Source organism: Oncorhynchus nerka, linkage group LG2 (genome assembly GCF_034236695.1).
Source record: "Oncorhynchus nerka isolate Pitt River linkage group LG2, Oner_Uvic_2.0, whole genome shotgun sequence".
NCBI classification, from domain to species: domain Eukaryota; kingdom Metazoa; phylum Chordata; class Actinopteri; order Salmoniformes; family Salmonidae; genus Oncorhynchus; species Oncorhynchus nerka.
The window spans coordinates 36,227,446-36,246,766 of NC_088397.1; the positions used below are offsets into that span (position 1 = coordinate 36,227,446).

The following is a 19,321-nucleotide window of genomic DNA, read 5'->3' on the forward strand; positions in this document are numbered from 1 at the left end:
TAACTATGATAAAAATTACAGACCTCTACATGCTTTGTAAGTAGGAAAACCTGCAAAATCGGCAGTGTATCAAATACTTGTTCTCCCCATTGTATATGAACCCAATGACCGACCAATCGAAAGACTCTTGGTCCCTCTTAGTATGAAAATCAGTTTCAATCCCATGTCAAAGGATTCAACTACAGGAAACAGAAACAAACAAGTGGATCAAACGGATCAATCCCACTTTTCAAGCCTGCTGAAGGCGTGGTGGAGTGGTAAACACCACCCCTGGCTCTACCTGGGGCTTGAGGTGGTCTCCCACAGCACTGCTTATGTCATGTTCTGTGGCCTTGCCGTTCCATTTCTTGACTGCAACACAGAAATAAACACATTCAGTCATTCTAGTATATAAAAACACTCAAAGTAATGGATATGGAGCATCTATGGCATCAGTTACACCTGGCACCTAAATCTGACTTCTGTCATGCGATCACTCGAAGCTGCATTAGGTTCAGATCTACCAAGATGGGCCTATGACAGTCTGGATGCAGTCAGGCCACTGAATATGCATAAGCAATGTAAAGAGATGGGGTGAATGAGTGGGGAAAAATAACCTTCATACAGCCAAAAGGGGTGAGAAATTACAACAATATCAGTGGACAATTTGCACTAATGTAAATAAACATTGATGATGGAACATATTCCCTTTTGCTGACGTGATGAACCGCTAAGGGGACATAAATATTTACCATCTAAACCATCTGTGACCTCTCACCTCTCTGTCTGTAGAAGTGTTCTTCCTAACCAGTCCCTCAACAGCTCTCTGACTGAGCTCCACCCTCCCTGGGTTTTCAGAGGAGAGGAAGGCTGAGGAGGGATGGAAGAATGAATGGATCAGTCAGTGAATAACGTGTAGCGCTGCTGTTTATTCCCTCTGACAAAATCACTATTTTAGTAGTAAATTAAAGTAAATAAGGCTTTATGACTACTGAATACCAACTATCAATCACTTAGATAATGTATTTTCAGGTAGAGATACATCCTTGGGATGTCCCTAGCCCATTGAAGTTGACATTTAAAAGGGTTAAGGTAGGGGTTAAGGTAGGGTTTAGGATAGGGATGTCCCAAGGATTCCAGATAGCAATGACCATTGTGCATTCTTCTGTCTCTTTTACATAGCAGGTGTAAAAGAAACACAGACAAGGCAATGAATTATGGTCATTGTAGTGAATTACATTTTATGCGCTAAACTATGAGGAATATTGGCCTGTTGGAAACTACAACTCCCAACTACATCACACAGTTCAGTCTGGATCTGATTTATCTCTAGAAACACGACAACTCCCTACTACATCACACATTTCAGTCTGGATCTGATTTATCTCTAGAGAAACTACAACTCCCTACTACATCACACATTTCAGTCTGGATCTGATTAATCTCTAGAGAAACTACAACTCCCTACTACATCACACATTTCAGTCTGGATCTGATTTATCTCTAGAGAAACTACAACTCCCTACTACATCACACAGTTCCGCCTGGATCTGATTTATCAATGTTGTGAAAGAAAATCTATGATAACCACTTTAAGTTTATGACGTTTAATGTGTTCAAGGATCTCTTTAAGGTTGAGATATTTACGTGCATATTTGTGTGGGTGTGCAACCACACACCCTCTGGACAGACAGGGCAAAGGCGCTTGGCCCAATTCAGGGAATCATTTATCTACTTCAGAGGAACTATGTCTAGAGTGATTTCCTGTTGTTCTGACACCCCACTGGAAAACTAGAATAACTAGCTGTTGCTACAGAACGAGACGACCAATTCACAGTTAGTCTGTGTCTCGTTCTCCACACACGGACACATACCAAGATCATGTGTTTTCTATATGCACAAGATAGTTTGACTATATAAGGCTTCTGAACTCAATTGTGTCATTGAGCTCTCGGCCTTCCACCTCAGAGTGTAGGGCTGACCAGCTACATTATTGCAATTCTTATCAAATAAAGGTTGATTGTTTGAAGAAATTACTAAGTCTCTCCTGATTGGTTAGAATTTTCACCACAATGTGCAGTATGCTTTTCAATACCAACAATGACAGACTATATACATTCTGTTGTTGATTTATTTCTGTGTTTTGAGTCGTTGTCCTGTTGCATCATCCAACCTCTTGTTGAGCTTCAACTGGTGGACAGACAGACTAACATTCTCCTGCAAAATGTCTTGATATACTTGGGAATTCATTTTTCCGTCGCTGTTAGCAAGCTGTCCTGGCCCTGAGGCAGCAAAGCAGCCCCAAACCATGATGCTCCCTCCACCATACTTTACAGTTGGGATGAGGTTTTGATGTTGGTGTGCTGTGCCTTTTGTTCTCCACACCTAGTGTTGTGTGTTCATACTGTATTGGAGCAGCAGCAGCTGACTGTCCAGTTCAACATCGGTTTACCGTTTCACCTCATACTGTATTGGAGCAGCAGCAGCTGACTTGATCGTTGATGCTAATCATCATGTTTTGAATCTGAGAGTAAATAGAGCCTACGAAAACTCTAAAAATTAAGGGTTCAACTGGAGTTGTTCTCAGATCCCCAAAGAACCGTAGGGTTCTTGGTAAATGAAAAACAGCCCCAAAAGGTTCTTCAAAGAACTTGTTGGAAGGTGGGTTCATCGAGGAACCTCCGTTGTTGCTGGACTTCTTTCGGGAACTTCGCAATTTCAACTGAAAACGATGGTGACAAGTTTGGATGCGACAACAGTTATTAAAAAGGTTAAGTTGGGTTGATGTTTGGCTCTGAATATGTCTCGAAATAAATATTATATAGTAATATAACATACTAATAATGAATAACGAAGACAATGATGGTTTTCTGTGAATATCTTCCACAACGTTACTGTAGTTAATTACCGTAAATATTAGAAAGCCGGGTTTGAAGGTCGGCGTAGTATGAGCTACAGTACAGTACCGTTATCTAGCTAGATAACGTTATGTCCTAACTAGGCACAACTAGGTTTGGATTATTTCCCTCAACTATATTATTTTCCATATATTGTATATCGTTTCCATAAAGCCAACATGGCTTTACAGTCATTAACGTAAATTTCCAATCTAGAGCAGTTCTCACTATTGTGATAATGAAGTAGCTAACGTTAACTAACTTACTAACTAAGGACGGTGACCTGTCTGTAAATGACAGTTAGACTTACAGGTTATGTCGTTGTCTTTTGTTTGAATTGTTTACGTGTCCGCTGTGCGGGGGAAATGATAATACAAGCGGAACTACGTAGCTAATACTGTTGTAACGGGGATCCTTATTGTAGCAACACACTTTTGGAGGGAAGGCAATCTTGCGCTGCGTTAGCTAAGTTTTCATGTCATCGGTTGAAGAGTGTATGTTAGGATGAAGTGTGAATTCATGCCAGGAATAATAAGTGTGAAGTTTGATTTCCTCCATTCTGTAATAAGCAGCCAATGAAGTATTTTTTCCTTTATTCATGCGTTTAATCTGAACCCGTTATAACGCCGGCTAAACTGTTATGTATGTAAGCACTTCAGAGTTATACCAGGCTAATAAGTCACTCGTAAGATAAGGTTGTAAGAGTGTGCTTAACTGTATTTTTCATTTACTTTATAGTTCTCACGGAAGGTGATAATTCTGACTAAAACTACAGAATAAAGCCGCCAGTTAAAATCAGGGAACGGTTGTGCTCGTGGTTACTGAAGGGAGCTACACTGTCCAGACGAGATGTTACAACGAACTGAATCGTCAAGTAGTAGACAATGGACCTGATCGGACAGCTCAGAGCCTCAGCTTCTTTTCTGTCCATAAGAAACAATTGGATTGGTGGAAGAGGCAGGGCAGGCCAGGAGCAAGGAAGGAGGGTGTGGTCAAGCAAGGCTTTTTTTTGTAATTGTATTTTTTTTTTCTAGTCAATGGAGGTCTTCCTCTTTATATAGCCTGCTACAGCATGCAATACTATTAACTCACAAGGGGGCATAACGTTACATGGACAATACTCTCCCATTTTGTAAACGTTACATGGACAATACTATCCCATTTTGGAAACGTTACATGGACGTCCCCTTGTGGAGGGAAATTAATATCTTAGATGGTAGCTGAAGATGGGATTCAAATGCATAATGTTATTAATACAGTGTCTAGACTACCTCTTTTCTATAAATTCCCTTTAGAATCCAAACACAGTAAAGCCACGCAGAAAAATGTTGCGTATAATCTTTCAAGTCAGCCTGATAAAATATTAAACAATTTGTGTACAAAGATATCTTGAAACGTGATGTTAGGCCTGTATGGCAGTACTGTTACTGTATTGGCTAGTGCTTTCTATTTTGCATTAAATATGTAAGTATGTCGATGCCATTAATCTTTCAATATTTATTTAATATATATGTTTTAATGCTTTAAGACTATTCTTTGACACCTTTTCTCTTCCTTTGAAATTCTTATAGGACAGAACATGGACACAATGCAATTGGGATCAAGAAGAAGGTACATATATGTTGTAGGACAGCTGCATTTGAAGTGTACATTTAACCTGCACAGCAGTCAATACAAACTGAAATATATTAGCATACAAATGTGTGCAAATGATATTTTCAGATCTTCTCAAAAATGAATCAAGTCCATGGAATGGATATAGACAAAAAGAGAATTCAAGGACTATCAGAGATAGAGAGGTGAGGCAGGGGTGAGGACATCATCCTGCTATCTTGACAGTCCCTGAAGGACAATACAGAAGGGGTATTTGCTCTTATTCCTTCCCTTTCTCAAATGTATTTTGTAATAAAAATAGCAAGTGTAGTAAGATAATTGCTTTACTTTACTAGGACTGGACACCACAGCAGCGATTCTGCTCTTGCCCTACCTCTTCAATGTGGACCCAAGTGGCCTTTATGTCCGTGACAAGGTATGCCTCTGCACCAATCATCTGTTTCTTCATAAACATAGGTGTGGATGCTTATAAAAAACTACAGCTGAACATTTATGGTCTTTGTTAATTGTATGTGTATTAATCTTTTCTTACTTTTGTTGACACAGATTTCACCGCTCTTCACTCCTTTACTGCACATCGGCAGAAACCCAAAATCCTGCTGACCTTTGATGGGGAGAACATCCATGCCCTCGAGGACGTCCCCATGGGACTTGGGGCTCTGCTAGGGCTGTATTTTTTAAATTTCCCCTAAATTTCCCAAAAATGTCAGAAAAACACTTATGTTCTTAAGTGACTGTTCTGGGGATAAGAGAAGTTGGGGTGAAGTTACCAGGGCCGGTCATAAAGATGGCTAACTTCCTAACATAACTAAGTGGATACAATATACACACTAAAGCTGAAAAATCTGTATTTAGCATCAAGTCTACAATATTGTTAGTTTACCTATGATTCATTTTTAATGTATGTTGTTTTTATTGTACATCATTATTTGTGTTTTTTTTTTTTGTGTCATGAAAAGCACTATACAAAGTAAATGTTTTATTTATTATGGTCTGACATGTCTACAGAAATGTTGTAATTTTGTAATGTGTTTTGTAAATATTAATTCATATTTGTGGTGCCTGTAAATAAACAATGAATTATTTAAATCAACATTGCCAATATTGTTATTATCAAAATATGTTTTTATAATGGAGGGAGGGAGGACAGGGAGTTAAAAAAATGAACCCCAAAAGGTTATTTGAGGAACCATGATAAGGGGTTCTTCAAATAACTTTTAGGGGTTCCCCCCCCAGTTTCAAGTTGAAGAACCCCTAAAGGATACTCCAGGAACCTTTACTTTTTAGAGTGTATATTGATAAAAGTCACCTTGTCCGAGAGACATTTACATACTTATACACGGCCCCATTTGGGATGACTATTTTGGGGCGAAATAGCAGCCAGGACAGACCTGATATCGCCCATAATTCGACGTCCTAGGCCGTCACGTGCTGAGTAGGTATGACCAAAGTTATTATATTTAGCTGCACTTTGTAGTACATTTTTACACGAAAATAAATGTTTCTGATGCCACGTCACCCGGTTTCAAAGGGAGTTGTGCGATGTGCGTCTTTCAGGTGATTCTGCCACTGTGACGTATAATCTAGTGGACGGGACGCTTCTTCAACATCAAGAGCTATTCAGCCACCTTGGTTCACTCTAACTTTACGGAAAAAGGGTTACTTAATAAATCTAGCAACTCCTCTCATACTGAGAATAATTACAGGTGCACCTTACTATCTTATACCTTACTAGCTTATACTATATCATACATGGTCTTAACTAGTAAACACAGATTCTAGTTTTCATCCAGTTCACATAGATAGCTGGCTCAGCCCTCTTCACACCTCCAAGGTGTCCCCTCACCCCTCACTCAGGAACACACTCAGAGCCTATTGCCTCGCCCCTGTTTACGCCTCCAAGGTGCCCACCTCACACAGGAATACACACTCAAAGCCTATGAGGCTTTTATAAAAACTCTTACTTGTTTCGCTCAACTTTTTCTTTTTTTAGACTACGTTTGAGATGTGGTATCCACTCGGCTCGCTGCCTCTCAGATCAAAGGTGGGTCCATCTGCTCCGTTCCCAAAGTGTGGTCTCCTGAAATTCCAAGTTTGAGGGATCCCTCGTGTTCCATTTACCCAGGTCACCAGGAGCGGTCACCAAGTGAAGATTCACATCCCCATTGCCAAATGTGGTGGTTAATTTCTTTAATATCAAATGAGACAAACTTATCACACAAGTCAGAGTTATTCTTAAACTAAATCTGTATTCACTTAATAATAAGGGAGCAGGTCAATACAACTTACACATATAAAGTGACTCAATTGAGTGCTCTACGATAATGATGGCTGGTCAACAAATCACCCCCAGATGATTTGTTGAGAGCCACGAGACAAAAGTACAAAGATACACCCCTTTCAACCTACATGACCAACAATAGACGTATAGAAAGGGTAACAAGGTTAAGATTTGTATGAAAGATACTTATAATTAACAGCATGAAGCATCTCATGTAAAAACAGTACTCTTTGTGTAGAGACCAGGTTCTGGCCCTGGGGTCATCTCTCCCCGGTACCATATAGAACATTAACTCATGCTCTGGAATGCGGTCTCTTTAGGTTTTATCACCCAAAATACACTGTAAATCTCCTGTCAGTGTTATCTCCCAGAGGCCCATCCTCAGTAGAACACACAGATTTTTCAAAGAACCATCTATTGGGTTGCAAAAAATAACAATTTGATCCAATAAAAGTATAACATAATGTTGCAGTTTTGCTCTCAGTGTCCACTGAAAGTTGACTAGTAACAACAACTGGGACATAAAAGACACCCACCATGAGACCCACTAAATCTGCCCAAGAAGAGGCAAATAAAAGAAAAACCCACACCAAATTTAAAAGACAGGAAGCAAACCAAAAAGGTTGCACAACTAAAGGTGTTGACTCTCCACATCTATCAAGACAACTGGAGCACTGGGCCAGACACTCTTAAATAGAACCTGAAACACCAGGAGATGGACAAGCCATTACAGGTGTAACACATACTGACTAAGGAGGTGACACCAATCAGTGTGCCCTACGTGCTAATGAGCTATACGTGCTAAAGTCCAACTCCAAAACATAAATGGAAAAACTAAAGACTATAACACTTAAGAGAATGCGCACCACCAACAGAAAACAACTTCCGTTTCACATTATAATCAACTACAATATAAACATGGTGTCTACTGGCTGTCAAAAATTAAAAACAAGAAAAAATAACTTATTTTTTATTTGAATCAGTTCTCCCTACATGTCGTCTTCCTAAAAGTCACTAGCATCTAGAACTCTCGTCCCCTTGGAATGAGCCCAAACACAACTAATCTCCAATACGGAAAAACATGGTCAAAATAAATTGTAATCCATGGCAACGCATTGGCTAAACACAAAACAAATCTTTTTGACTGCCCAACCTTGAGACAATCAGGAACCAAGTGGTCCTCACCACGGGACACAAGCACCAAAAACGCTGTTGTTTTGACAAGTAGCAATAAATCACTGATATCGATTAGGGGGGAAATCAGGTTGTGCATACTGTTGAAACTAACACAACTAAACAAAACACATGCAAATGGGAGATATATTTTACCTCACTGGTTAGAGGACAACCTGCAGAAGACAGTCAGCTACATTTTGGAGTGATGCATTTCAATTTAGGGGTCGCAAAACAAAGAAACACAACACTTATTTGTCATCACTCAACGATATCACGTCGAAATCAATTGTGCGGAGAGAGGAGGTTGCACGTCCTGTTAAAACTAACAGCTCAAAAACCACACGGAATCTGGGAATAATGTGAACATCCCTGGTTAGAGGACAACTCCTTTTTTGTTAGTCACTTTTTGTTAAATCACATAAATAGTACTCTTCCATTTCAGAGCCTGGATTTCCCCGAGGCTAATATCTTTCATGCTGAAATCCATAGAACAGGGTGACGTTTAGGCTTCTACATTGTGACATTAATTAATTGATACCATGAAACAACTCCTTCATGTATACATTTTCTGATATTTGATCAGAGATCGTTTATCTCTAATCACAGCTATGAGATTTCTCTCCTGTTTGTATTCTCTGGTGTAAAGTCAGAGAGCCATATGTCGTAAAACTCTTCCCACATTGATCACAGCTATAAGATTTCTCACCTGTGTGTGTTCTCTGGTGTAATGTCAGATAGTCAGATCGAACAAAACTCTTCCCACATTTACCACAGCTATAAGGTTTTTCTCCTGTGTGTGTTCTCTGGTGTATTGTCAGATGGCCAGATCGAACAAAACTCTTCCCACATTGACCACAGCTATAAGGTTTTTCTCCTGTGTGTGTTCTCTGGTGTTGAGTCAGAATGCTAGATGTAATAAAACTCTTCCCACATTGACCACAGCTATAAGGTTTCTCTCCTGTGTGTGTTCTCTGGTGTCGAGTCAGAATGCTAGATGTAATAAAACTCTTCCCACATTGACCACAGCTATAAGGTTTCTCTCCTGTGTGTGTTCTCTGGTGCACTGTCAGATCTCTAGATTGACAAAAACTCTTCCCACATTGACCACAGCTGTAAGATTTATCTACTGTGTGTATTCTCTGGTGCATTGTCAGATAGCTAGATTGAATAAAACTTTTCCCACATTGATCACAGCTATAAGACTTCTCTCCTGTGTGTATTCTCTGGTGTAAAGTAAGAGAGCCAGATGTAGTAAAACTCTTCCCACATTGATCACAGCTATAAGGTTTCTCTCCTGTGTGTATTCTCTGGTGCGATATCAGGCTGTTTGACTGAGTAAACCTCTTCCCACATTGACCACAGCTATAAGGTTTCTCTCCTGTGTGTATTCTCTGGTGCACTGTCAGAGAGCCAGATGTAGTAAAACTCTTCCCACATTGATCACAGCAATAAGGTTTCTCTCCTGTGTGGATTCTCTGATGAATTTTAATGCCTGATGAGGTGAAGCTCTTCCCACAGTCAGGGCAGCAGTGAGTTCTCTTCCATGTGGATCTCCGCAGATGTTTCTTGAGGTGTTTTGATGTGGAGAGACTCTTCTCTGCCTCTTCAGCATCATGAGGTTGTTGAGGCACCCCAGAGGCTCCACGATAGTCAAGTCTCTCTCCTGTGTGAACAACAAAGTCAGACAAATGGTTAAAGGCCCACAACAGTAGAAATCCACTGTAAAAGGTGATGCCAACAGCGAAGCCATGATGTTGTACAACAATTCAAGTCTGTAATGAATGTTACAATTGTCTTAAAATGAGCAAGAAGAGTCATATTTTAGTAGTAACATCGATGATTGTAGGCAAGAAATAAGTTATTCATGTTGTTGAAACTCTAAGCACTGTGCCAGATTACTTTTGGTCTCCAATATAGGCCCCTTTCTGTGTTTCCTAAAATTGTAGCACGAAGGCGATGCACATGCAATTTGTTTGCAGTTATGGATGTAGTGTATCTGGTTGTAGAAACTCCTCCCTGGTAATGAGGAAACCACTAGTTGTGGATGTAGTATATCTGGTAATGAGGAAACCACTAGTTATGGATGTAGTATATCTGGTAATGAGGAAACCACTAGTTATGGATGTGGTATATCTGGTAATGAGGAAACCGATAGTTATGGATGTGTTATATCTGGTAATGAGGAAACCGATAGTTATGGATGTAGTATATCTGCTAATGAGGAAACCACTAGTTATGGATGTAGTATATCTGCTAATGAGGAAACCACTAGTTATGGATGTAGTATATCTGGTAATGAGGAAACCACTAGTTATGGATGTGGTATATCTGGTAATGAGGAAACCACTAGTTATGGATGTGGTATATCTGGTAATGAGGAAACCACTAGTTATGGATGTGGTATATCTGGTTGTAGAAACTCCTCCCTGCTAATTAGGAAACCAGACACTTCAGAACAAACTTCCTTTAGATGTTTTGAGGGAAACAATGTTACTATGGTTACTGTTGTTCCATGTTGTGAATGTTATCCAATGTGTTACTATGGGTTATAGCAGTATGGCCTAATAATTTGACACAAATTAATTTAGGAATATTTTTGGTTGATACTTCAAGGAGTCTTACAGTTCTAAATCATAAAGCCTAATTATCCTTGGTATAACCTTAAAACAGTACTATACTGGGGAAGCCCTTCATGTTGGAGGGTGTTTCTACAGTACTATACCAGGGAAGCCCTTCATGTTGGAGGGTGTTTCTACAGTACTATACTGGGGAAGCCCTTCATGTTGGAGGGTGTTTCTACAGTATTATACCAGGGAAGCCCTTCATGTTGGAGGGTGTTTCTACAGTACTATACCAGGGAAGCCCTTCATGTTGGAGGGTGTTTCTACAGTACTATACTGGGGAAGCCCTTCATGTTGGAGGGCGTTTCTACAGTATTATACCAGGGAAGCCCTTCATGTTGGAGGGTGTTTCTACAGTACTATACTGGGGAAGCCCTTCATGTTGGAGGGTGTTTCTACAGTACTATACCAGGGAAGCCCTTCATGTTGGAGGGTGTTTCTACAGTACTATACTAGGGAAGCCCTTCATGTTATTAAAACCTTCTTAAAACTATTCCATATGTCTTAGAAAAACCTCCCCCTCAGACAAGGCTTAGACTCTGAGACTAGTTATTGTACATTACTCTGGGACTAGTTATCCTGGGATCGTACATTACTCTGGGACTAGTTATCCTGGGATCATACATTACTCTAGGACTAGTTATCCTGGGATCGTACATTACTCTGTGACTAGTTATCCTGGGATCGTACATTACTCTGTGACTAGTTATCCTGGGGAATAGTTTTAATACATTTGCAAAAAAATCTAAACCCGTTTTTGCTTTGGCATTACGGGGTATTGTGATGTCATTATGGGGTATTGTGTGTAGATTGATGAGGATTTAAAAAATAATAATCAATTTTAGAATAAAGGGATGCACATATTACATTTTTCGCCAATAGTTGCCATGTCCCAAAAACCGATACCGATAACCGATATTTAAAATTTTAGCAGCCTTTTAAGCATTCTAGTACAGTTAAAAAGTTAAACACACACACGGAAGCAGCGGTCTAAGTCACTGCATCTCAGTGCAAGAGGCGTCACTACAGTCTCTGGTTCCAATCCAGGCTGTATCACATCCGGCCGTGATTGGGAGACCCACAGTATCTGTCTGTTATTGGTGTAGAGGGGACGACAAAGGAGAGAGAACCCACAGTAGTTGTCTGTTATTGGTGTAGAGGGGATGACAAAGGAGAGGGATCCCACAGTAGTTGTCTGTTATTGGTGTAGAGAGGACGACAAAGGAGAGGGATCCCACATGTGGATAGGAAGATACAAGATATCATTGTTACTAGAAAATATTCATTTAAAATCCAGGAACTTTACAACTTTAGCTCTCTAGGTCATGCCAGTAGGTTACAGTAGGTTGTAACTCTCTAGGTCATGCCAGTAGGTTACAGTAGGTTGTATCTCTCTAGGTCATGCCAGTAGGATACAGTAGGTTGTAACTCTCTAGGTCATGCCAGTAGGTTACAGTAGGTTGTATCTCTCTAGGTCATGCCAGTAGGATACAGTAGGTTGTAGCTCTCTGTCATGCCAGTAGACTACAGTTGGTTGTATCCAAGTGGAAACAATTATCAACCCAATGTGGAAAGTGTCAAATTTCGTCAGCAACAAAATTAATGGCTTATTTGCTATGTGAGGTTTACTTGATCTAACAGAAGTTTCGTAATGCTTAAGTTGTTATGATATACCGACAACTTTGATAAAAACACTAAGAGTTGTCTCCAGATCGCTATGCAAATTCATGCTAGTAGCTTAGCATCTCTCTTCATTGAATACAGGCGGTTGACGACAACAACTCTCATAGAATATAAACAATAGTTTACAATAATAAAGATGTATCCACCAATCCAAAGAAAGGATAGACAGGAGCTCGACAACCCGCAGTGCCGCTTTGTGGACAACGACTCCCCTTGTTAGGGCGGAGAGACATCTTGTCAGTATATCCATAATCTTTGGTGTAGCCAACCCAACTCTCAAATGGCACTATTGGGGGGCACGGTGTGTAGTAAATCATCCAGTAGCGTGCCGTGGTTCTGGGGCCTGGGCCTTCAGTGAAGTCCTACACAGTCCCACCCGAATTAATCCACCTCTTATTACCATCATTATGATGCCATGGCTCTAGACACTATACATTTAGACAGAAACGCAGTATAACCAGGTGTTGCGTCACCTTGAAATTGACATTTTTATTCAGAGAATTGCAGGGGAAGAGTACAATACATTTTCATTGTGCAGCTTCGTTGCCCTGCGCACTTGTTCGTTGAGCTGTAGATCCACTCGGGTGTCCCCAAAAGCGCCAATGCTTGTAAGTGCCCAGCCGTACTTTGGTGTCTCGTTGCTGCCTTGGTTAGACAACTCAGGTTTGCAAAGCCAGTGTGGCTCCAAACACCAAATCGATCACTTGCAAATAATAGGCATTCCCAGCAGTACAGTTTGCAGTGCTTCCCGGAACCTGTGAGTCATTGATAGCGCCCATAATTGAAAGTGGCGAACGAACCCCTTTCCCGCCTGTGACAGGCTTTGTAGCGACGGCGTCTACCTCTCCTGACAATGTCTAACTTTTCTTGAAAAGTGTGTCTTGAGAATGGCGTTATAATTATATCCTCGACCAAATCAATATCTTCTCCTTCCGCCATTGTGGGTTGAAAAAACAGCTTAGTAGTACGCAAATTAATTCGTTGATCAATTTCAGTTACCTAGTTCTGAGACCTGCCCATATAGGACCTGCCTCTCAATATTGGTAATCCAATCAAAAGACGTGCACGCACTACGCCTGCTAGCTGGCTCCTGTGTAACACTGGAGCCAGCCAGCAGGCGTACAATAGCCAACTCTAAAGCTGATTGGTTGACACTAAATTTGAATTTCCATTCACTTTAAGCTACAAGCGCCCGCACTGTTGATTCTGAAGGCCTGAGGGTAGATTTTATACCCCTGGCAACACATGATGGCTGAAAATGATTGGATAAAATATCTAACATAAAGACCAGCCCTCCAAATCTCAACCTGGGGCTGGAAGCAGTGCAAGCAAGAGGAACGCTATGAAATGAAGAGTGTAACTCTTACTCTGGGGAATAATTTAATACATATTTGTGGGAAAATATATTTACATTTTTTTTTATTTTATATTCTGATGATGTTTAGGCCAGCAGAGAACGCGAATTCATTCGCGCATTACAAGCATTGGTGCTTTTTGGACCACCACTGAAATCATCACTACACGAAAATCACTACACGCCGTGCCCCCCAGTCTGCGGTCAGCAGATAGCATATATATTTGAGAAGGGTCTAAGTCACTTTTTGGAAACGGAACGGAGAAAACAAGGGGTAGCTTGTTCTCTACGTCGTCTGATTCTAGACATATTAGTCATCATCCTGGGCCCTCCGTTGAAGAGTTATTGACGAGCCAACTCCGAATATCCAAAGTTAAAAACACATGTAAGGCGGTACTTACTGGTGTTAATCAGATCTCCTATCTCCACCTCTTCATCTTTCAATGTGACAGTAATCTCCCCTTCCTTCTTCACTTCAAAAGCTACATCCTCCCCTTTTTCTTCCTCCTCTTCTTTCACAGTAACATACTCCTCCTCTTTCACCCTGAACGCCTCTTCCTCTTCTTTCACTGGAACGTCTTTCTCTTCTTGTTTCACTGTAACACCTTCTACTTCTTGTTTTACTGTAACATCCTCCTCCTCTTTCACGACAATGTTCAGCCCCAGAGTTTCTTTCTCCGTCCAGCAGACCTCCTCTTCTTCAACAGGATGAGAGTAGTTTAGGGAGCTCATGGTCGGGGATGTTAGCTAGCTATCATTAGCGACTAGGCTAGTGCTAACTTAACCAGCCAGCTACTATAGCTGACTAATACAAAATAACGTAATATTAAATTAAATAGGTTAACAAGTAGATACGACAGAAGTGTGTGTAAAACACAGTAGGTAATATACACCGGAAAAGTATAAATAGCTTGAATCTTTCGGCTATGTCGTCTAGCAATCTACAGAGGTGGTTGACCAGCTGTTTCTGAAGAACCGTCCACTAGATTATACGTCACGCTGGCAGCGTCGCCTGAAAGACGCACATCGCCGTCTGCTGACTGGAGGGGAAACGCAGTTGAGGATCATATTTTATTTTCAGACAAAGATTATTTTAAATGGATTTAATTAAATAATACTATTATATTGAGACATACAAAGACAGGAATGTGCTGATTGATTAGTGCCCTTGGAGTGTGGTGTCAGGAAAATAACCTCACACTCAACGTCAACAAAACTAAGGAGATGATTGTGGACTTCAGGAAACAGCAGAGGGAACACCCCCCTATCCACATTGATGGAACAGTAGTGGAAAGGGTAGTAAGTTTTAAGTTCCTTGGCATACACATCACAGACAAACTGAATTGGTCCACCCACACAGACAGCATCGTGAAGCATCGTGAAGAAGGCAGCAGTGGTGGCTGTTTAACAGTCTGATGGCCTTGAGATAGAAGCTGTTTTTCAGTCTCTCGGTCCCTGCTTTGATACACCTGTACTGACCTCGCCTTCTGGATGATAGTGGGGTGAACAGGCAGTGGCTCGGGTGGTTGTTGTCCTTGATGATCTTTATGGCCTTCCTGTGACATCGGGTGGTGTAGGTGTCCTGGAGGGCAGGTAGTTTGCCCCCGGTGATGCGTTGTGCAGACCTCACTACCCTCTGGAGAGCCTTGCGGTTGTGGGCGGAGCAGTTGCCGTACCAGCCGGTGATACAGCCCGACAGGATGCTCTCGATTGTGCATCTGTAGAAGTTTGTGAGTGCCTTTGGTGACAAGACACATTTCTTCAGTCTCCTGAGGTTGAAGAGGCGCTGCAGCGCCTTTATCACAACGCTGTGTGTGTGGGTGGACCAATTCAGTTTGTCCGTGATGTGTATTCCGAGGAACTTAGTCTATGCCCCTCTGACATCACTCGTCCAAATATTTATATATTCTTAATTCCATTCCTTTATGTGTATTGTTAGATATTACTTGTTAGATATTACTGGACTGTTGGAGCTAGAAACACAAGCATTTTGCTACACCCGCAATGACATTGCTAAACAAGTGTATGTGACAAATAAAATGTGATTTGATGTATATAGGTCTGGTGTTGGAGATCATTCTACACTCTGTGGATCTCCTGCATGTATTTTCTGATGTTTAATCAGACCACTTGAATCAGAGTATCTCTTGCCACATTGATCACAGCTATAAGGCTTCTCTCCTGTGTGGCTAAGTTCAAGTTGGGTACTGAGGTACCGTAACCCCTTAGCTGAAAGCCGAAGACCGGAGGGCAGTAAAGTTTTTTTTGGGTAAATATTCTCAGCCATTTTTGCTTTTCTTTTCAGTTTTTCCTTTTTTAGAAGAGAGTGGAGTGGAGATGGTGCAAAATTCTTCAAATAGGTCGGTCCCTGGGATCGGTCTGGCGAATACAGTTCGCTTCGCATGGAAGGACAAGGAGACTGAGCCATTCGGACGTGAAACGTTTGGAAGGACTATCTTGATGTGGATCCTTAAACTGACAGGGAAGGATGTGTTTTGCCTCCAAGGTTACCCATTGGAGGGAACTTATGATGGGGCTTTACACTCAGAAGAAAAACACAACGAGATCCTAAAAAAGGTGAGAGAAGTGGGAGGTGCGAGGCCGATGTGCCACTACGAGGTAACCAGCTTGGCAAAAAACAATTTCAGGATTGTAACTGTGAACATTTATAACCCATACGTCAAGGACGAGGAAGTGAGGGCCTTTCTGGGGAGATGCATGGATGACATCTCCTCAGCAAGGCACCTCAAGGACTCCCTGGGTTTTTGGAACGGGAGGAGAGACTTCCAGGCCCTCCTCTGGGAGGACCCAAAGGGACTGGGAGGCTACCTTCATCCTCCAGCTATGTTCTCCCTGGGGGCTGACAGGGAGACATTGTTTTATGCACGTCAGCCCTCGTTTTGTAGGCGTTGTATGGCCTACGGCCACATCCTAGCCTCGTGCAGCACAAGAAAGTGCATATTTTGTGGATCTGGGGAGCACGAGGCGAAGGACTGTGACGAGCTCAAGGTGTGCCATGGGTGTGGCTCGTCAGCACACCTGTGGCAGGAATGCTCCTCTTCCATCCTATCATCTCTTCCCTCTGCTCAAACCTTCTCCAACCTATCTCCTGATTCTGCCTCCTCAAACCTCCTCTCCTCCCTTTCTGCATCCCTTGATTCTCTATGTCCCCTATCCTCCAGGCAGCCGAGCGGAAATGGAGGAAAACTCGCCTCCCTGCGGACCTGGCATCCTTTCACTCCCTCCTCTCTACATTTTCCTCTTCTGTCTCTGCTGCTAAAGCCACTTTCTACCACTCTAAATTCCAAGCATCTGCCTCTAACCCTAGGAAGCTCTTTGCCACCTTCTCCTCCCTCCTGAATCCTCCTCCCCCTCCCCCCCCCTCCTCCCTCTCTGCAGATGACTTCGTCAACCATTTTGAAAAGAAGGTCGACGACATCCGATCCTCGTTTGCTAAGTCAAACGACACCGCTGGTTCTGCTCACACTGCCCTACCCTGTGCTCTGACCTCTTTCTCCCCTCTCTCTCCAGATGAAATCTCGCGTCTTGTGACGGCCGGCCGCCCAACAACCTGCCCGCTTGACCCTATTCCCTCCTCTCTTCTCCAGACCATTTCCGGAGACCTTCTCCCTTACCTCACCTCGCTCATCAACTCATCCCTGACCGCTGGCTACGTCCCTTCTGTCTTCAAGAGAGCGAGAGTTGCACCCCTTCTGAAAAAACCTACACTCGATCCCTCCGATGTCAACAACTACAGACCAGTATCCCTTCTTTCTTTTCTCTCCAAAACTCTCGAACGTGCCGTCCTTGGCCAGCTCTCCCGCTATCTCTCTCAGAATGACCTTCTTGATCCAAATCAGTCAGGTTTCAAGACTAGTCATTCAACTGAGACTGCTCTTCTCTGTATCACGGAGGCGCTCCGCACTGCTAAAGCTAACTCTCTCTCCTCTGCTCTCATCCTTCTAGACCTATCGGCTGCCTTCGATACTGTGAACCATCAGATCCTCCTCTCCACCCTCTCCGAGTTGGGCATCTCCGGCGCGGACCACGCTTGGATTGCGTCCTACCTGACAGGTCGCTCCTACCAGGTGGCGTGGCGAGAATCTGTCTCCTCACCACGCGCTCTCACCACTGGCGTCCCCAGGGCTCTGTTCTAGGCCCTCTCCTATTCTCGCTATACACCAAGTCACTTGGCTCTGTCATAACCTCACATGGTCTCTCCTATCATTGCTATGCAGACGACACACAATTAATCTTCTCCTTTCCCCCTTCTGATGACCAGGTGGCGAATCGCATCTCTGCATGTCTGGCAGACATATCAGTGTGGATGACGGATCACCACCTCAAGCTGAACCTCGGCAAGACGGAGCTGCTCTTCCTCCCGGGGAAGGACTGCCCATTCCATGATCTCGCCATCACGGTTGACAACTCCATTGTGTCCTCCTCCCAGAGCGCTAAGAACCTTGGCGTGATCCTGGACAACACCCTGTCGTTCTCAACTAACATCAAGGCGGTGGCCCGTTCTTGTAGGTTCATGCTCTACAACATCCGCAGAGTACGACCATGCCTCACACAGGAAGCAGCGCAGGTCCTAATCCAGACACTTGTCATCTCCCGTCTGGATTACTGCAACTCGCTGTTGGCTGGGCTCCCTGCCTGTGCCATTAAACCCATACAACTCATCCAGAACGCCGCAGCCCGTCTGGTGTTCAACCTTCCCAAGTTCTCTCACGTCACCCCGCTCCTCCGCTCTCTCCACTGGCTTCCAGTTGAAGCTCGCATCCGCTACAAGACCATGGTGCTTGCCTCACGGAGCTGTGAGGGGAACGGCACCTCAGTACCTCCAGGCTCTGATCAGGCCCTACACCCAAACAAGGGCACTGCGTTCATCCACCTCTGGCCTGCTCGCCTCCCTACCACTGAGGAAGTACAGTTCCCGCGCAGCCCAGTCAAAACTGTTCGCTGCTCTGGCCCCCCAATGGTGGAACAAACTCCCTCACGACGCCAGGACAGCGGAGTCAATCACCACCTTCCGGAGACACCTGAAACCCCACCTCTTTCAGGAATACCTAGGATAGGATAAAGTAATCCTTCTCACCCCCCTTAAAAGATTTAGATGCACTATTGTAAAGTGGCTGTTCCACTGGATGTCTTAAGGTGAACGCACCAATTTGTAAGTCGCTCTGGATAAGAGCGTCTGCTAAATGACTTAAATGTAAATGTAATGTAAAATGAATGCCCGGCTTGTCAGAGGTATAGCAAGGGAGTGGAGGAGCCAGAGAGAGCAGCAAAGGCGGGAGAGGTGGTGGAGAAGGAGTCAGTGGCAGGACCAGTGGAGGAGGAGGGAGTGGGGGGACAGCAGAATGCCGAGTGTCCTAGTGGAAGTGATGGGGGAATGGGGAGGAGCTTGCAGGGGGTGGGGGTGGTGTCTTCCTGTTTACCACCATCGCCAAAGAAGAGAGGGAAGAGGAAGGGGCTCTCGACAGACAGCGAGAGGGAAGGGGGCATGGAGGGGGTGGCCAAGCGAGTGATGGGGGTGGGAGAAACTTCTGTGTCCTCGCTGGCTTCCCCAGCCCCTCAACTCCTGGAGGAGCTTGATACACCAAGCACGGCTCAGGGCTGGTCAACTGAAGGGGGGTCACAGTTCCTGTTTGGGGACACGGGCTCCACTACTCTCTACCCAACCAGATACGGGGCTGGGGAAGTGGAGGAGTTT

General features: G+C 43.2%; 1 protein-coding gene and 1 long non-coding RNA gene across 2 annotated transcripts; one reads left to right on the plus strand and one right to left on the minus strand.

Annotated features, from left to right (window-relative positions):
* Window positions 1-3,170: 3,170 nt before the first annotated feature.
* On the plus strand, window positions 3,171-5,583 carry LOC115118489 (uncharacterized). The gene is made up of 4 exons (XR_003861849.2): window positions 3,171-4,487; window positions 4,599-4,739; window positions 4,826-4,905; window positions 5,037-5,583. It is a non-coding gene; the product is annotated as an uncharacterized LOC115118489 (long non-coding RNA).
* Window positions 5,584-6,659: 1,076 nt separating this feature from the next.
* Window positions 6,660-14,555, minus strand: LOC135572424 (zinc finger protein 501-like). The gene is made up of 2 exons (XM_065020279.1): window positions 14,007-14,555; window positions 6,660-9,610 (listed from the first exon to the last, which is right to left on the minus strand). The coding sequence occupies exons 1-2, from the start codon at window positions 14,335-14,337 to the stop codon at window positions 8,544-8,546; spliced, it is 1,398 nt and encodes a 465-aa protein (XP_064876351.1). The 5' UTR covers window positions 14,338-14,555; the 3' UTR covers window positions 6,660-8,543.
* Window positions 14,556-19,321: the final 4,766 nt, after the last annotated feature.